This window comes from Calonectris borealis, chromosome W (assembly GCF_964195595.1).
Source record: "Calonectris borealis chromosome W, bCalBor7.hap1.2, whole genome shotgun sequence".
Taxonomy (NCBI): domain Eukaryota; kingdom Metazoa; phylum Chordata; class Aves; order Procellariiformes; family Procellariidae; genus Calonectris; species Calonectris borealis.
In genome coordinates this window covers 36,362,038-36,379,776 of record NC_134351.1, presented here as the reverse complement: position 1 = coordinate 36,379,776, position 17,739 = coordinate 36,362,038, and the positions used below count along the sequence as shown (strand labels likewise).

The 17,739-nt window shown below is 42.3% G+C and overlaps 1 protein-coding gene across 1 annotated transcript; it reads right to left on the bottom strand.

The window, feature by feature from the left end:
* Nucleotides 1-629: 629 nt before the first annotated feature.
* On the bottom strand, nt 630-14,213 carry LOC142075071 (arrestin domain-containing protein 3-like). Its single transcript, XM_075136081.1, has 6 exons — nt 12,913-14,213; nt 8,896-8,977; nt 5,531-5,678; nt 4,197-4,299; nt 3,520-3,776; nt 630-2,165 (listed from the first exon to the last, which is right to left on the bottom strand). Exons 1-6 carry the CDS (start codon nt 13,190-13,192, stop codon nt 2,079-2,081), a joined length of 957 nt encoding a protein of 318 aa, XP_074992182.1. The 5' UTR covers nt 13,193-14,213; the 3' UTR covers nt 630-2,078.
* Nucleotides 14,214-17,739: the final 3,526 nt, after the last annotated feature.

Sequence of the window (17,739 nt, the reverse complement as noted above, 5' to 3'; positions counted from 1 at the left end):
GACCTGGGGTTCCTGAAGGCCAGTCTGAGGCAAAAAAGGCATTCAGCACCTCAGCCTTTTCCACATCCTGTGTCATCAGGTCCCCCATCTCATTGAGCAATGGGCCCACATTTTCCCCAGCCTTTTATAAATGCATAGGTGATAAAAGGAAGCCCTTCTTGTTGTCTTTGACATCCTTTGTCAGATTCAGTTCCAGCTAAGCCAGTCAGCAATGCTGGTGGCACTTCCGTGATAACATATTTAAGAATGGGTAAAAAACACTGAGCAAGAGCTGTAAGGGAGAGGAGTGAGGGGGGGAAGAAAGAAAGAAAGAAAAAAAAAAAAAAAAGAGAAACAACTCTGCAGACACCAAGGTCAGTGAAGAAGGAGGGGGAGGAGATGCTCCAGGCACCAGAGCGGAGATTCCCCTGCAGCCCGTGGTGAAGACCATGGTGAGGCAGGTTGTCCCCCTGCAGCCCATGGAGGACCATCGTAGAGCAGATATCCACCCTGCAGCCCATGGAGGACCCCGCACTGGATCAGGTAGACGTGCCCTGAAGGAAGCTGCAGCCCATGGAGAGCCCATGCAGGAGCAGGCTCCCGGCAGGAACTGCGGCCTGTGGAAAGGAGCCCATGCAGGAGCAGGCTCCCGGCAGGAACTGTGGCCTGTGGAAAGGAGCCCATGCAGGAGCAGGTTTTCTGGCAGGACCTGTGGCCCTGTGGGGGACCCATGCTGGAGCAGTCTGTTCCTGAAGGACTGCACCCCGTGGAAAGGACCCATGCTGGAAAAGTTCATAAAGCACTGTATCCTGTGGGAGGGACCCCACACTGGAGCAGGGGAAGAGCATGAGGAAGAACGAGCAGCAGAGAAATCTTTATGAACTGACCGCAACCCCCATTGTGCTGCTGGCAGGCAGTGGGGAGAAGTTAGAAGAGTCAGGAATGAAGGAGTGAAGTTGAGTCTGGGAAGAAGGGGGTGGGTGGGGGGGGAAGGTGTTTTTAGTTTTGTTTTTATTTCTCACCATCCTATCGAGTCTGTTTTGCCCATGATGGTAATTGCTAAGTGATCTCCCTGTCCTTATCTTGACCCACAAGCTTTTCCAGCTTATTTTTTCCCTGTGTCCTGCTGAGGAAGGGGAGTGAGAGTGCAGCTTGGTGAGCACCTGGCAGCCATCCAAGGTCAACCTATCACAGATCCCTTCCTCTCACATTAGCCCAGGCCCTTTGCTCATCGACCCTGTCCATCACTCCCTCACAGGGCTGCTGGTAACTCTCTCCCTCCCCCATTGTTCCTAGTTTAAAGCCCTCCTTATGAGGTCAGCCATGCTATCGGCAAAAATAGTTTTGCCCTGCTTAGTGAGGTGGATCCCATCTCTCCCAAGCAGACACTGATCTGCAAACAGGGTCCTGTGGTCACAGAACCCAAAACCCTGTTGCCAACACCAGTTCCACAGCCAATTGTTGACTTGTATTATCAGTGCCCTCCTCCTCACACCCTTTCCCCTCACCAGCAGGATTGAGGAAAACACCACCTGAGCCCCCATGCCCTTGACTGCAGCCCCCAGAGCTCTGTAATCACTTTTGATACTGTCCAGGTTTCCCCTGGCAATATCATTGGTGCCCACGTGGAATAACAGCAGGGGGTAGTAGTCAAAGGGCTGGACAAGCTTTGGTAGTCCCTCCACAACATTCCAGATCCAGGACCCCAGCAGGCAGCAAACCTCTCTAGATGATAGGTCAGGTTGGCAGATGGGTGCTTCCATCCCCCCACAGCAGGGAGTCACCCATTACAATCACTCACTGCTTCTTCCTGGTGGTCTTGCATGGTTTACGATCAGGTGAATCAGATCCTTTGCTTGAAAACACATCTGTCTCCCCTTCAACTTTGAGGGCAGTGAACCTATTTTGGAGTTGTAAGCTCTTAGAGCAGAAGCCTTCCTCTTAATGCCAGAAGCCACCAGCTTTCATTCTTCACCCTCTCCAGAGGTTGCACTTACCTTAATACTAAGGGTGGACACTGCCTGCATCTCTACTGCAGTTGGGGTACGGGGCTCTTCAAGCTTCTGCGTGTCTCAGAAAAGATCCTGTCCATCTCCCTTTCACCTTCTCTGATGCTGCACAGCCTGCTCACTTCCTCCCATAACTCCTCCGTTTGGTGACACAGCTCCTCCAAGACAGCATACCTCCTGCAGGACAGAGAGCCATCTCTCCTGGCATCAGAGTCCCCAGGCAGTCCCTGCAGCCTGGGACTTGGAGAGCTGCTGCCACCATCTGAAGCTCCATCAGCATTGAAACCTCTGCCCTAGCAGGGACAGCTCTCTAACACCTTCTGTTCTGGGTTCTGACAAGGCTGCCATAAATCCAGTAGTTTTCCAATACACATATGCACTGTTACTGTATAACACATCCATCATCTATAGTGTATCTAAATCCTAAATGATCCTTACTGAGGATGGGAAGTGCAGCTATTCTGAGCATCTGCTTTTGTAGGAAGCACAAAGTTAGATCTACTGCATGTGCTTTTTTATGTTAAGCTTCGCATATTCAGTAGTCCAATAAGTCAGTAAAGTGTTAGATTTGGTATGCATGTAGAGACCATCCATGCAGAAAATCTTCTGCTTTCCAGACAGAACTACGGTCTCTATAAAGTTGACCAACTTCAGACAGGTTTGAAGGAGTTTGCACTAACTCAAGCCATATTTGAAATATTTTTCTCAAAACTTCAGGTGCACGTGCACACCCATAAACAAATGAAAAAAAACACAACAACAGAATACCCAAAACCCACTCAGGGACTGGGTCAAGGTGAATACTGACAATTTTCTTGTCTAGAAAAAAGGTTAGGAAACTCTGTTATAAACTATGATGGCTTTAATACTGGCTAAGATGTTTTTTAAGCTAGCGAGGATTTTAATCCATAGGAAGCATGCTAAGGGAAAGAGCCAAAAATCCAATCTACTGTGCAGACTCCCTAGAGGGCATTACAATCAAACACAGTGCAGAACACAACCATGTCCCTTCTAAACTATATTTAGTATTCTAGCTCTGGCCCCTGTTTGACTGTCCATCATCATCTACTAAAGCAGATATTTCAAGCACATGCTTATATATTACTGACTGCAACTGTAAGCTTGTCCTTTGGTGGTGTTTTCCAGAAAAGACTGATTTAAGTATGTGTTTAATTGTTCATTTTTCTCAATTGAACAGCACTAGCAAATATTTTCTCAAACCAAGTCTTGGAAACATTCAATTCAAGTGATTAATACTCAACTTGAATTCTACTGAGGCTTATTTACTATTAAAAAAACTCAAATTACTCTAAATTATTACTTAGCAAATCTTTAGAATAAAAAGAAAATACATTTAACTAAAAAGTTGCAAACAAAAAGTTTTAATTTGAATATTTGTTACATATTTATGCACTAATACCAGAACATGTATTTCTTTCATAACTAATTATCACAAAATGCTGTGCTAGGTATTTGTATGGAATGTTGGAAGCTACTCATTCTCGAGAGTGAAACAGACCGCCCAACATACCATCAATGAATACTCCACACGGATTATACTACAGTCAAGGATTGAAGGGGAAACAGGTGGAATTTTCAACTGTTTGCCATTCCAGGTTTCTGTTTTGCCAGATGACAAGGATTCCCCACGGAGGTTGGCAACAAGCTGTTTGACTTCCTTCATTTTCCCTTTGGCATAGAATGCCTGTGTTTGGTAAATGGTTGCCTTTGGCACCACCATACGGGAAGAGCAATTCTCAATCTCAGCAAAGATCTGAATTGATTCACCTGAAACAAACAAAAAAAAACCCCAGAATTTCACGTTCTCTTTACGTTTACAAGGCAGCTTAAGCAAACTGTCACATTCTGTATACTGTTATAACGCACCAGATGCTGCTATCACTGCTCTACCTGGAAAAACATCCACTGATGCTAATAGAAGCAAGATCCCCATGAGCTGTTCCAAAAGGAAAAAAAAACTACAAAAAAACCACCCCAAATATACCGGTCTAATAGATTAGGTCCTTTAATAATCTAGAGATACAAGTAGTGCTGTCTTAGTTAACAGACTATACTGAGAAGATTGCTAAATGCAGACTGAGGTGGTAAAAATATTCTTAATGTTTCATTTATATAAAACCACTAAGTACAAACTGTAGCTTTAAAAGGGAAGGAAAAACATATCCTATAATTACTTCTATTACATACCTGGGGTGTAGCCCTTTCTTTCAATTTTGGCACTTAAGGATATTGGGCCTGAGGTACAAAGCCAACAACATAGAGTCTTTTCTTTTGTGCCTGCTTGGGGTGACTGCAAGAAGAGAAAAATATTGTCCATTAAATTAGGAGCTCCATGAATCTCTTCAGGTATTTAAATCAACACAGGAAAATAATCATTTTCATAATGCGCTTATTATTACATATTTTGATAAACAAAGCTACTTTCATAGGAAAAGTCTCAAGGAATTTAAACAGCATTATACAAATACAATGTTTGTCCTAATTCCATTGCTGTATTAGTATTGCTTTTTCTGCCATCCTCCATACTACAGCCATACTTAAAACAGTTTTTAATACTAAAAATAAATACTGTATAGCTTAAAACAAAAGGCTTCATCCTAACATACTGTTGCAGAGCTTTTCATTTAACTAACAGTAAATTAGAACATCTTCGCACTTTCCATTAAGCTGTATTTCAGAAACAAAATAACTAAGCTAAACTACTGTAATCTTGACTCCTGCTATTTCCTCGGTTTCTGAATGATCCTGTTTCATCTATATTAAAAAGACTTATTTTACACAACATCAGGATTTAGGGCTTGATCCAAAGCCCATTAAAGTCGAATTAGACACCTTTGATTTTAATGGAGTTTGTGCAAGGTCCCTTTGCAAGCCTGATTTTTCACCCATACACACAAGAAACCTATTTCAATGGACTTCTAAATTTTTTTTTCCTCTAGATTAAAATTTGAAGAAGGGATAAAATAAAGGAATTTTAGGCCAGACTGAAATCAAATCCTCATTGAAAGCAGTTGTGATATTAAAGTTATTTTAATAAAATGAAGTTTCAGGAAAGGATTATACAGAATTGTGATAATTTCTCCCCATCAGTAGAAAACTATCCATATGGAAATTATCAATTATGCACTGCAGTAAATTTTTTACTTTGCATTTTTAAGTTAGCAGTCCCTCACTAAAATATTAAGAATTGCACCGTTCCTTCCATAGATTATTCTTTATTTATAATTGAAGAGGAACAGTTCACCAAATTTTCCTACTTAATGACATTCTACAATTTAGTAGTATCAATTTAGATTGACAAATGCATTTTATGTATCGTAAAAATCAAGCAACTCCAAGTACAGGATAACTTAGCCTTCAAAATACCAGCAGTTAAAGAGTTGCTAAACTGATATAATACTTAAAAGAAGAGCTAACTAGCAAATAAATATTAGGTAAAATTACATGTTGATGTTGTTTCAGTTATTATACTTCATTATTTTTATGCCAGAAAAAGAATGAGTAATTCTGTCAGTTCTTACCAGTAATGAAGGAGTGTTGATATCTATATGTTCAAAAACTGTAAATTCCTTCTTTAATTTTACCGGTAGAAGCCAAGGCCTATGCAATTCAGCTTTCACCCAATAGCGCACACTGCCATGTCTGCCTTCGAACGAGGTAGCAAGTGGTCTGTGCAGGACAAAGGTCAAAGTTGAGTAAAATTTTTCTCTCTTTCCAATAACGATACAATTGATCAGATTAGGAATTAGTATGTAGAACTGTATTTTTAGTGCATCATAATAAGCATAACTTATTTGCAAAGTTTCCATATCTCAGAAAAACATAAGACTAAAGTTGGGAGAAAATATCATCTCCAATTCATCCAACGGTAGTTTTGTAGAAGTTTTAAGAGTCAATTAAAGAATTGTGCTAGAAAATGCCAGAAGAGTACACATTTCCTTTAGACTTAAGAGGCCACTTTCAAGTGTAGAATAAAGCATGCCCTTTTAAGGTCAAATTAAGACCACCAAATAAAATTAGCATTAGTACCATCCAATTATTGTTTTGGACATTGTATTCTGTAAATAATTGTGTATTATTTACTTGGCTGGTATCTCGGTGGTTTATTTTAGCTATAACCGAGTGCTTTTGTAGTTTGTTTTGCCTTTGTTTTGCCTAAATGTTTCAATTTAGAGTTCTGAATAGAGAGGCTATTTTGAGCATCTTCTATTTTTCCTTTACCCTGATGAGGCCATCTTAAAACATTTTTTTTTTTTTATATATATATATATATATATCTATATCTATCTAAAAATATATATATATATATATATATATCTCTAAAAAGATAAAGACTATTCTGCTCCGAACGCTGAAAGACAAAGGAAGTCCTTTTGGGGAGTTGGAGGGAAAAAAAGATGTGGAAAGGGACTCCAAACCTTTCAGCATTACCTGTTTTTCCTCCCCTCCCCCTCCCCCCAACATCATAAGATGAAGGACATAAGATTTTTATATTCCAGTCATGTCCAGTTAACTGTAACTTGTCTTTTCCTAACTTTTTTTGCCTTTAATCTCAAAGGAAGAATTTTTATATTGCACTATGTTTGAAATGCATCATAATAAAAGATAAGTTATGGGCAAAGCTTCCCTCCCTAACTTCTATAGGGAATAATACTAGCTGTGCTAGTACTTCACTAGAATAATTCTTTCTGCTACAGGTTTGACATCTCTATTTGTACATCTGAAATGTTTACTTTTTTTTCTTAATAACACAAATGAAAGGATTTTCTAATCAGTCTTCAGTGTTTCATCCTGCCCCAGTATCCTTTAAGGCAAAATCAGTAAGGACAGTCAGTGTCTTGTTTTTTTCACTATTGCTTTGTATTTGGTTGTACTGGGTCTGGCTGGGATGGAGTTAACTTTCCTCATAACAGCCCATATAGTGCTGTGCTTTGCATTTGTGGCTAGAACAGTGTTGATAACACACCAATGTTTTAGCTATTGCTGAGCAGTGCTTGCACAGCATCAAGGCTGTCTCTCCAACACCCCATTCCCAAAGGCCAATAGGCTGGGTGTGGGCAAGAGGTTGGGAGGGGACATAGCCAGGACAGATGACCCAAACTGACCAAAGAGATATTCCATACCATATGAGGTCGTGCTCAGCAATAAAAGCTGAAGGGGGGGAGACAGACAGGGCTCACAGAGACATTCATGGTTATGGTGTTTGTCTTCTCAAGCAACCACTACACATACTGAGGCCCTGCTTTCCAGGAAGTGGCTGGACATCTGCCTGCCATTGGGAAGTAGTGAATAAATTCTCATTTTTGCTTTGCTTCCATGTACAGCTTTTGTTTTTCTTATTAAACTGCCTTTATCTCAACCCACAAGCTTGTCCATCTTATTTTCTCTCCCTGTCCTGTTGATGAGGGGGAGTGAAAGAGCAACTGCATGGAAAGCTGGCAGCCAGCCAAAGTCAACCCACCACATTGGTTTTGTTTTAAATAAATTTTAGAAATATTCTATGGATACAAAATAGCAAGAAACAGTAAGGAGGCAGTGGCAAACTAGTGTTCTTCAGGCCTTTTATTACCAGCCTTCATTTTTTCAGTATTATCAAAGATGGCTTCATAGTTATTCCTTCAAGTCACTTGAAAAGAGCTTTAGTGTTTTAATCAATGCTTGTGCTATATTTTACTGGTCATCTATTTAATCTCAAACATAATATTCCATTTCACATATACTGTTTTGTTCTTTCATATTTGAACATCCCTTCTAACTCAAGGGAATATCGGTATCATCCTTATCACTTCTTATAGATGAGATTTTCACCTGAACCTTAAATTGACTTCTAAAAGTCTCCATATATATGGGTCTTCTTCAGTGTTCCAATAATATCTACTGTAAAACCCTGTGCTATTCACTGAAACTGATCCGTAAAAGCGTTTATCATCTACAGGTTCTGCTAAAGCCAGTCCCTCTAATAAGCAGATGGTTTATTAGCTTTAATATTAGGTATTAGTCTAATATTCTGCCAACTTTTTTTAACCTTAATGACTTCAGCGCTTGGCTTTTACAGTAAAAGGCTCCTCCTGCCTCCCTTCTTTCATCTATTTCCAGACTCTCTCTGTTCCTTTATATTTAAATTTTCCTGCAACTTGTGTTTTAGCTAATTTCCATGTTGGCAACTCCTCTACGTATAAATCTTCCCTTCACAATGTATACATTAGACACCTCAAACTTTTTTTTGTGTGTGTGTGTGTATGTGGCAATTTATCTTAAGACTTCTGCTATCACTCTTGCTTCACCTTTGCTTTCTGAGACAAGCGGGATTAGGTATGGGAATGTTTCTTGCTTCATCCACCCATCCATTTGCTTATTTCCATCCTGGCTTTTTGCATAAAGGTCAGCCTGAGTACATATATCCTATTTAAACTAGAAAAAATATCTTATTTTGTTCAAATGTGGTTAAGCTTGCCACATCTGTTTCAGACTGAGCCCGAACAGTTAAGCTGTTATCTTATCACTAGTTCTGATGGCCTGCATGGCTCCAATAAAATCTTGTTTCATTTAGAAGATACCTCAGCCACTCTGCAGGACTCAAATGACACAAGTTCCCCTCCCTTCTCCTGTGAAGGGGTAAAATACTACAAGACATAATGAGTCAATAGACCTCAGTCAAAAGAGAGAGTAACCAACCGGGCAACAATTACTCCTGTTTTGTGAAAAAAACTCTTAACCAGTTTAAAAGCAACCTCTTCAGTTTAATGAGATTATGTCCTCTATTACATGTCTGAGCACAACTACTACCATTGAAAAGGTTTCCCCTCCACCCACAAGAATTTTTCTTAAGCAGGTATGTATCTTAGCCTTCTCTCACACAAGCTGTGTACTGCATGTAAGTACTTACATCTGTGGAAGCTCAAAGCTGAATGCATATTCATGCCTTCCTGAATGAATGGTGTGAAGGCCTTCTTCAGAATTGTCATCATCTAGGAGGGAAAAAACTCAATATGCTATTCCACCCGTGAACATTTTACACAGCATAATATATTATATAGGTTTCTTTTCCAGAATAAGAGGGATTTACACATTCTTTACAATACTAAGAACACAGCGTCCCAGAAACAAGTCTCTCCAGCCCATTTGTATTAACTGCTAGATGTATGGCTGCAGAATTTTTAAGGTTAGGTGAGATTCCAAGATTAACCTTACATAAAAGCAGAAGTTAACTTGTATTAAGTCTGCTACATTAATAGATTAAATTTAGTAATTCAGCTTCCTTCTATCTCCTGCCTAGCAAGTGTCCAAAAATTGATTTTTTTAAAAGTGCACAAGCACCACCTAGAAAGTACCAAACAAATTCAGGGGCACAAAAGGTGGCAAGCTGTCCAATTAATGTTGTTTAGAGCTAATGTATCAAAAATTCAAAGTTTAGCTCGATTTTGCTTGGATAGCAAAGACCCAAACATTTCCTAATTTCAACAAGAAAGCTGACCTTGGTTTATAGTCATGATTCCTTGTATTGCTTTAAATGCTCCAACAAATTTGTGGTTTGTTCTGATATAATTACCATAAAACCAGAAAAATGCTGATTCCATCAAAATAGAAAGTTATTTAGAGAAAATAATTGAGCATCTCATATACAAAAGGGTTGGGGTAAAAAAAACACATATAGTGGGATTATGCAAAAGACACTACCTATTGTTAATAGTCTGAAACATCATGAAGGAATGTTGGTACATTTTAAGATTTTTTTTAGTTCCCATTGTCCTACAAAAATGCTGATGCTCTAATTTCTTTAGTGCACCAGAAATGCTGAAAAAAAACTATGCAAAAATATAAAACCACTAGAACACTATTTACACAAACGCATCCTCAGCACGTAATGTCATGAAATAAGAATCTTCAATACACTGAAAGAGCAAAACAATGTGTATAATGCTTTTTTGTTAAAAAACACTTGGAGGTTTTTGTTTGTTTGTTTTTTAAAAAATTAAAAATAATAATCTTTTCCTTGCACATAAGTTTTTTCATCCCTTCTTCACTTCCTTCCTGCCAGATCAGCAGTCCCATTGAGCCTGAGCAGCAGAACTGTGGTAAACAAGTACTGAGCTGTCAATCACAGACTAGGCTGGAGCAGGAGAGGACCGGCCTAAACAGGCGCGAGTAGATCTCCTGCCAGCCACTCATATACATACAGTACACATTACACCCCACCACGTTTGCTCAGCAACTCTGCTCACAGCCTAGCCTGACTACCGCAGAGGTAAGGAGAGAGGGAGGGGCACCACCCATGCCTCAACATCCGGTCTCGTCATATACCACAGGGCCATGCTGCTGGCTTGCCCCGGCCTGCCCTGCACTATGTGCAAGGCGACACCCCAATCCTGCACTTCTCTCAGGAGCATGTGCTGACCATTACCGAAAGGCGATTACGGATAGTGCTGGCCGGGGGCACGGGAGGGGAAAGACAACCGAGTGAGGGATGTGAGAGGTTGCAGGGTCCCAATGGCCGCCCCTGCTCACAGCTCCTTGCTGGCCCAGTGGATGTGCGCGGCAGGAGCTTGAATGCTTCTGTCTGTCTGTCCCCAGAGATGGGCTTTCCCGAGAAAGGCAGCGTGCCCTCTGAGCCGACAAGGCCGACATTGCCAGGCAGGCCCCGTTCCCAACAAAAAGTGACCAGGGTGACAGCACTCCCCCTTAGCAGTGCAGCGCCCCCAGCGTCCTACCAAGGCCGCGATCGGATCCATAACTGGGGGGGGGGGGGGGGAAGGCAGGCAGCAAGGGAGAAAGCAGTAACTGCTGAATTGAAACGCCCCGCCCCACCCCACCCCCCCGGTTTCCCAGCAAGGTAAATTTGTACTCCTCGCTTCACAGATAGTGCCCTCCCCCACCGTGAATACTCTGTAACTCCTCAGGGAAGCGGGGCCCGGAGCGCCCCCAACCCCGCACAGAGCTGACCTCGGGGTGGCCAGAGCCCGTTCGCCCCGCCCCCAGCACACACCAGAGTGCGGGCAGGGGAACCTGCTCCCTCAGCCTCGCTCTTCCCCCACGTCCCAGCCCCCTATAATCAGCGGCTGGCATCGCCTTAGCAACAGGCTAACAAACCCCAGCAGGCCAATGACAAGGCGGGGACAGGGCGTGGCCTTCCGGACTATGCTAGGGTACGAGGTGTTGAGTTAAACTCCACTCCGTGCGGCGGGCGTTCGCAGTCCTGCCCCTGCAGCCGAGGGAGGGGCAGTGATGTCCCGGGACAACTGCTTAAGTTTTTACGTGCCGCACATGCAGCGGTGCGCACCCTGTCTCGCTTCTGGTGTCGGAACGTGTCAGATCTGTCCCTTCCCTGCCACCTTTTGTTCCCTTTTCAGCCAAAACCAAGCACCTACTATCGGGGTCAGCATTTGGATCTACAGTCCACATGCAAAGTCATTGCTGCTGCTTAAGCAGACAGAAGCATGGGGTCGCCCTCCTACTTGTAAGCATACATCCTGCTATGAACGACTCGTGCATGTTTGCACGTTTCTGTCATCTGCAAACCAGAGGTGAACGAACTTTCACATGAGAGAATTATTTCTAAGGCGGCAGTATAAAGAACATTTGAGCTACAAAGCCACCTCATGAGTGACCCGCGCTTGCTTGCATCACGATAACATAATTAAAATCAATAGCAACTCCACTCTGCTACAGTATTTATTTCAGAAGTGCTTAATAAAAGGCTCAATGCAATCTATAGTCGAACTTCTTTAAAAATTGCATTTTACTGCAGAGGATCTCTGCAGTAAATATGCTGCATATTTAAAACAAAACCAAAACAACACACCAAAACACCCGACCCAAATTACGTAATCAGTTTTAACATTTTCTTGTGCTAGGAATTAAGTCATCGCCACCACCTGACGTGTGCAACCAATCTGCGGAGAGGAGGAGTACTCCCTCCCTTCTCCCCAGGACCGGTCCCAAACAGGATTGAACCGCTTCTAACAAAGGGTGGAAACTTCAGAAAAAACAAGCTTGGAGTCCCTTATACTTTCACAACGTAACTATGCGAACAATAGATTACCAAACTTAAGACCCACAATCCCGCTCACAATGTAATACTCCATTTCCATACCCAAAATAAGGGAATTTGCAGGGCACTTTCCGTTTCTATAGGGGCTTAGCAGACCAGGTTTTCATTGAATGCAGGTTCCAGAACTCCTCAACTCAGAAGCGATGCTCCGATCGCACAACCATGAACTCTTATTTGGCCTTTCAGACAGATTTTTACATTTGGGTCCCCCATAGAGGAGTTGAATAAAAGAAATGAAAGTAATTTACAAGTATACTAGCTTAGAACAAAGGAAGAGATGGAAAAATACAGGTGGGGTGGTGATAGCATGTCAAAGTAAGCCCCAGGGAATCTTTTATCTGCCAACAATGAACCAACCTTAAAAATCATCGCATATCAGTCTGAAAGTCAGACCTGTATCTATTATGTGTCAAAAAGTCTAGTGTTATGTTTTAATTACACTTACGATTCGATAGGATGCTACCAAGAAAGTAATTTACTGCATATCTGGTTTTGATTTAACAGTTATTTTCCCCATAGAAAAACAAATCCTGCTAATATCACTAAGAAAAAAAACGACATTGCATATCAAAAAAACGCAATTCCTTATGAAAAGGCTCTGTTAAAAGGCAGGTATTTTAAGAAAGTCCTGTTTGCAGGTACTTTGAAAACGCACCTCAACACGGTTTTAATATTAAGTAAATGTTCAAATAATAAAAAATAAAACCTAAGAACGTAACCGGCATTTCCTCATCTTTAGAAATAGTGAACTCTATGAGACTGCATATTAAAAAGGGATAAACCAAGACGATGCAAAGATGTGTCTTTTTCTGGAAAAATGTCTACATGTAGTGAATGAATAAGTGAAAAGCTTACCTCTTTCGTGCCCGAGTAAAACGTCCTTATGGTTAAAATACTCTACTTCTTCAGTGTAATTTTGTGTATAGGCAGTGTTGGATCCAGCATTTCTAGATTCAGTCCAACGTACTTTTGCATGTCCTCTTGCATGAATTTTAAGAGATTTTACTCTAATTTCCCCAGTAACTTCTAAATTGACCCTTCCTGAGACTGTGTCCCCGCTAGAATAGACGGGGATATTGCTGTCATTGAGACAGTCAAAGCTTATTGTCAAACTCTTCACCTTCCCCAGCACCATATTTTATAACAAAGTGTATAAAAATATACTGTAAGGAAAAAAAAAAGTCAAGGTCTCATACAAAATGCGATCTTCACTTTACACCAAACGACGCCTCTGCCACGCAAAGAGCCTGCCAACAAGATCAGCGTGTCCCCTACAAACGCTTCATCGGAATTACTGAGAAAACCCCAACTTTGGCGGTGGCAGCGGCCGCCCAGCGCTGCGATCTCCTTACAAAGACAGCTGCCTGCACGCTGCCAGCTCACTTTAACAGCTTTGTGAAAAACAACCCCGCCGCGCATGCGCGAGTCGAGTCGTGGCGGCGGTTTCCTCCATCGCTTGCGCGTATCTTCCCTGTTGTGTGTGTTTTTCTTTTGTTATTGCTTCAGTCTCGCGCAGAGAGCCGGAGCATTCCCTGGTGGAGCCAGGGCTCCGCTGCGAGCCTGCAGTGCGGTGTTGAGATAGGTGCCGAAGAACTGAGAGAAAAACGTCTGCGGCGGGGGGTGTGAGGGCTCCTTGTCCGGAGGGCTTCGACGTCTCGTCTCGTCTCGTCTCGTCTCGTCTCGTCTCACTGCCTGGCACGGCCTGGGGGCCCTGGCTGGCTGGCCGGGAGGTGTCTCGGAAGGAGCTGGCAGCTGAAATCGGGCAGTGGGCGGTGAGCGCTGGGCCCCGGAGTCTGGCCGCGGCCGGCACGGGTTCTCCCTCTCAGCCACGGGTTGCCTGGCTAACAGCAAAAATAGCAACGATTCTGTCAGGGAAATGCTCGGCATGTCGCTCAGTTACAGATCTCGCCCAAAGCTTTTGTTCGTGAAGCGGCTAGTCCTGAGCAGGTTGTAGGCAGGGAGCCGGGCCGAGGCCGGCAGGTGAGCGGGGCACGGCCGCCTTTGCCGGCCTGGCCCTTCCCCCTCTTCCCCCCCAGCAGCACCCGCCGTATTCACTGAGGGGTGAGGGTACAAAAGCGAGGCATTATGCAAAAGTAAACATTTAAACTTCTATCAAGGTGAAGTTTCCTATGTTAATCCTTTTAAATATAATTGTTCTACAGTATCTTAGTTTGGGGTCTGGTTTGTTTGCTGCTGCTGTTTTTTTATCCAAGAAATGGCACCATTTCTTCCATCCATGGAGTTCAGACAGGAGGGTCACAATTCCTGTCCTTCCAGTTCTGGGTTCATTGTCACCATGTACCTCTGTCAGCATGGATCTGCACAGAATTTAAAGTGCACAGCAGTTACCTTCTGCAGGTCCTTGAAGATCTGCGAAGTTTAAAGACCCAAATCTTGCTAACCAAGTGGATATTCGTATGGATTTTTTTGTATATGTGTTGATAAGGAAGGGGACCTTCTTACATAATTTGGATATGGCATTATGGTGTTTTCTCATTTATTTTTTTAATACAGATGATGTATTTTGTATACTTGCTGGGTTCGCCCATTCCAGGCTTGTTGGAGATGGATAAAACATTTTGGTTTGCTGGTGTAACGCCACCCCACCCCCCATTATATATGATCTACAGACAGTGTAGCCCTAACTTGCCTTCCTCTCTCAGTAGAATTGCTGTCTCTTGCCAAGCCATTTTTGGACACACAACTTCAGAATAACATGGCTGCTGTCATGATGTGGGATGTGTTCTAAGCATTTCATGCGAGTAGGCTATTAGGAAGATCATTTCATTTGTGAGCCAACTTGTAGTATATTAGATTTGAGCAATATGCAGACTGTTGGAATCCTGATCATATGTCATACTGGGCAGCAGACAGCTCTTTCCGGTTTCTGGATTATAGTCTGGTGGAAAATGCAGTGGATGGTAACCCTACTTCTCAGACATATTGGATATGTTGAGAACAGCACTGATAAATTTAAGTTTCACTGCAACAGTGGCACAGCAGCAATTCAGAGCAATTTCTGGGGCTGCAGGCATAGTTCAGACTTCTTGGATGTTTTTCTAAACACATAGAACTGAGTCCATTGAAATTTCTGGGAAATTTGGATTTCTACGCAATGCAAAAATCCACAATCTTTGAAGCTCTCCAATTTGCATATATTGATATGCTGTTGTTCTGAGTTGATTAAAAGAGATCCTGAGTGATCAGATGTACTGATTTACATGAAAATGACCTAGTTTTCAAGACTAGCTAGTAGTATAGGGACAACTTTTATCCAAGATAAGAAGTAACGGGTGCCCCCCCCCCAGCAACCATGTGTACCATTTGCCCTGGAGGTCACGCCCCCTCTTCTGGTCACGTGGTCTGTCGCGATTGGGTAGCAGGACCAGTTGCCCCTTCCAGTTTACCCATAAGTACATCAGACCGGGAAGTCCCTTCCCCCTACATACACAGGGGGCCACTATTTTTTTTCTTTTTTTTTTTTTTTTTTCCAGATGCCATTTTATGGCAGGGAGCTGCCATTTTGTTAAACATCAAAACCCATGTGTTTTCATACTGCTCTGTGATTGGCTGACAGCCATTTCTTGATATCGTCATACCCACGTGTTCTCAGGCAGCCCTGTGATTGGCTGGCAGGACCAGCCACCCCTTTCTGTTTACAGAAGCATGTCAGAAAAGGAAGCCCCCTCTCACTACAGGCAGGCAGGGAGGATGCCACTTTTGACAGCGTCATTCCCCATGTGTTTTCGAACTGGTTTGTGATTGGCTGAGGGCTGTTTTTGACACTGTCATACCTACATGTTCTCAGTTCTCCCTCTGGTTGGCTGCCTGCTTCCTTTGGACCAGGAAATGCTCAGATATAAAAATATATACTTTTATATACAATGTATACAATATATACATATATAGAAATATATATATAAAGGAGTGTACAAATATATATAAATATGTATTTTATTTATGTATACATAGTTACACTATTTTTTATGTATCCTTATATATGTATACGTGTATCTATAGATAGATAGATAGATACATTTATAAAGATATAGCACGATTGGCTGTTGCTGTCAGATGACCCGGACATCAAGTGTCCCTGATAGTCCGCCAGAGACATGGCATCGCTTACGATCCTGTGTTTGCCATCGGTGATCGGGTGAGTCGCCGCGTGGGCGCATTGATGCTCATCTTTCTTACTGCCTCAGTAAAGTTTGGTTTATAATGTGTTGTCAGACTCCATTACTGTTTGGACCACACACTCCCGAGTCCTGAAAGGGCATTTGAAAGCCCAGCTTCACCCCCACCCTCAAATGTAGCAGGGGTGGTGTAGGAGGCAGCAGACCAACCCTGTGGCTTCCATGGAGCATGTTCAGCAGTGGGAATGGCCGATCCAGAGTTTTGGAGCTAGATGTTATGTAGAAGAATACAGATTTGTTAATTTAGATCAGGTATCAATATATGAAGCTTATGAAACATTTGTTCAGGGTCTAAAGCAAATTTTTTATCATTTACACCAGCTGTTTGAACCTGGTGATTATGCTCAGTTCTGTCTTGAAGCTGTCAGCATGCATGACACTATATTCTCCCACTATTAATTGAAATAATATGAATGCTGCAGAATTTTTAGACTGGGTCGGTACTCTCCTTCAAAGTAAGAGAGAACTGTGTTTTGATCAGAGTTTCCGCCTGGCTGTCATTATTGTAAAAAGCTGTTGGGGGTGGGGTACATAGAATCCTGCAGTCTGTCCTCCATTCCAAAATTATAGATAAAAAGTGTTTCTATTTAATTGATCTAAATAACAGTGACAATAATCTCTGTTTTTCTGGGAAACTTGCAGTGCTTACAGCCATGAGGGACCTGACAGATGCAGAATTGTTAAGCAGAGCAAAAGTCCTACTTGACAGACTGGGGTGGCCTGTGCACAGGAAGGCCATGCTGAGTGACATCCCTTTGTCTGAGGATCTGCTACATGTTAATATATGCATCATCCACCTATCTGTGGGGAAAAAGGGTTGGGGGATTTTTAAGCCAAACGACAGTTTTAGATATCCCAAGACCTGTTTCCTCCTTTTACATGATGTACATTATTATGGTGTTAAGGATGTCAGGAAGGTATTTGGGGTGAGCTTTGTCATACATTGTATAACCATGGCCATAGCTGTAAATATTATTGCTGGCTCTGCTTGTCTCATGACTGTGCATTTAACTTGGGGACAAGGATAAGACGCCCAAGCTTCAGGCTGTTGTGCGGGTCTAGGAAATGCTTACAGATGCACAAGGCTCTGGCTATTTAAAACCAAATTGATTGTTTGGCTTTGATTTTCTGTGAAAAGTGTAAGGCCTATGTAGAAAAGCATCATGAATGTAAAGGCTGGAAGTGCAGAATGTGCTATAAACAGATCTGTAGCATAAACCAGCACCAGTGTTTCATGCCCGTGATTGAAAATCCAGAAGGGCAAGGATATATTATTTATGGTATGGAATATATGTGGGAAACCGTGACATGTATCATGAACTATATTTTTGCCATTGAGTTAGCTCTGAATGCCCCTTGGGATGAAGAAGGAGCAGAAAGGAAAACTGAAGGAGAAAGAATGGGAATTTAAAGGGGACACATGTTTTATGGACTTTTTTCAGTTGTTTATGGATACAAAGTTTTGGGGCTACACTTTCCTAGCACT

What these genes read in the sequence shown, in the direction of transcription:
- LOC142075071 (XM_075136081.1), bottom strand. Translation starts at nt 13,192, where the DNA reads ATGGTGCTGGGGAAGGTGAAGAGTTTGACAATAAGCTTTGACTGTCTC. An exon ending in AGCTTTGAGCTTCCACAGAT is followed by an intron (nt 5,679 to 8,895) that starts GTAAGTACTTAC and finishes TGTCCTGCACAG; the next exon opens with ACCACTTGCTACCTCGTTCG. An exon ending in GTGTGGAGTATTCATTGATG is followed by an intron (nt 2,166 to 3,519) that starts GTATGTTGGGCG and finishes TCTGTCCTGCAG; the next exon opens with GAGGTATGCTGTCTTGGAGG.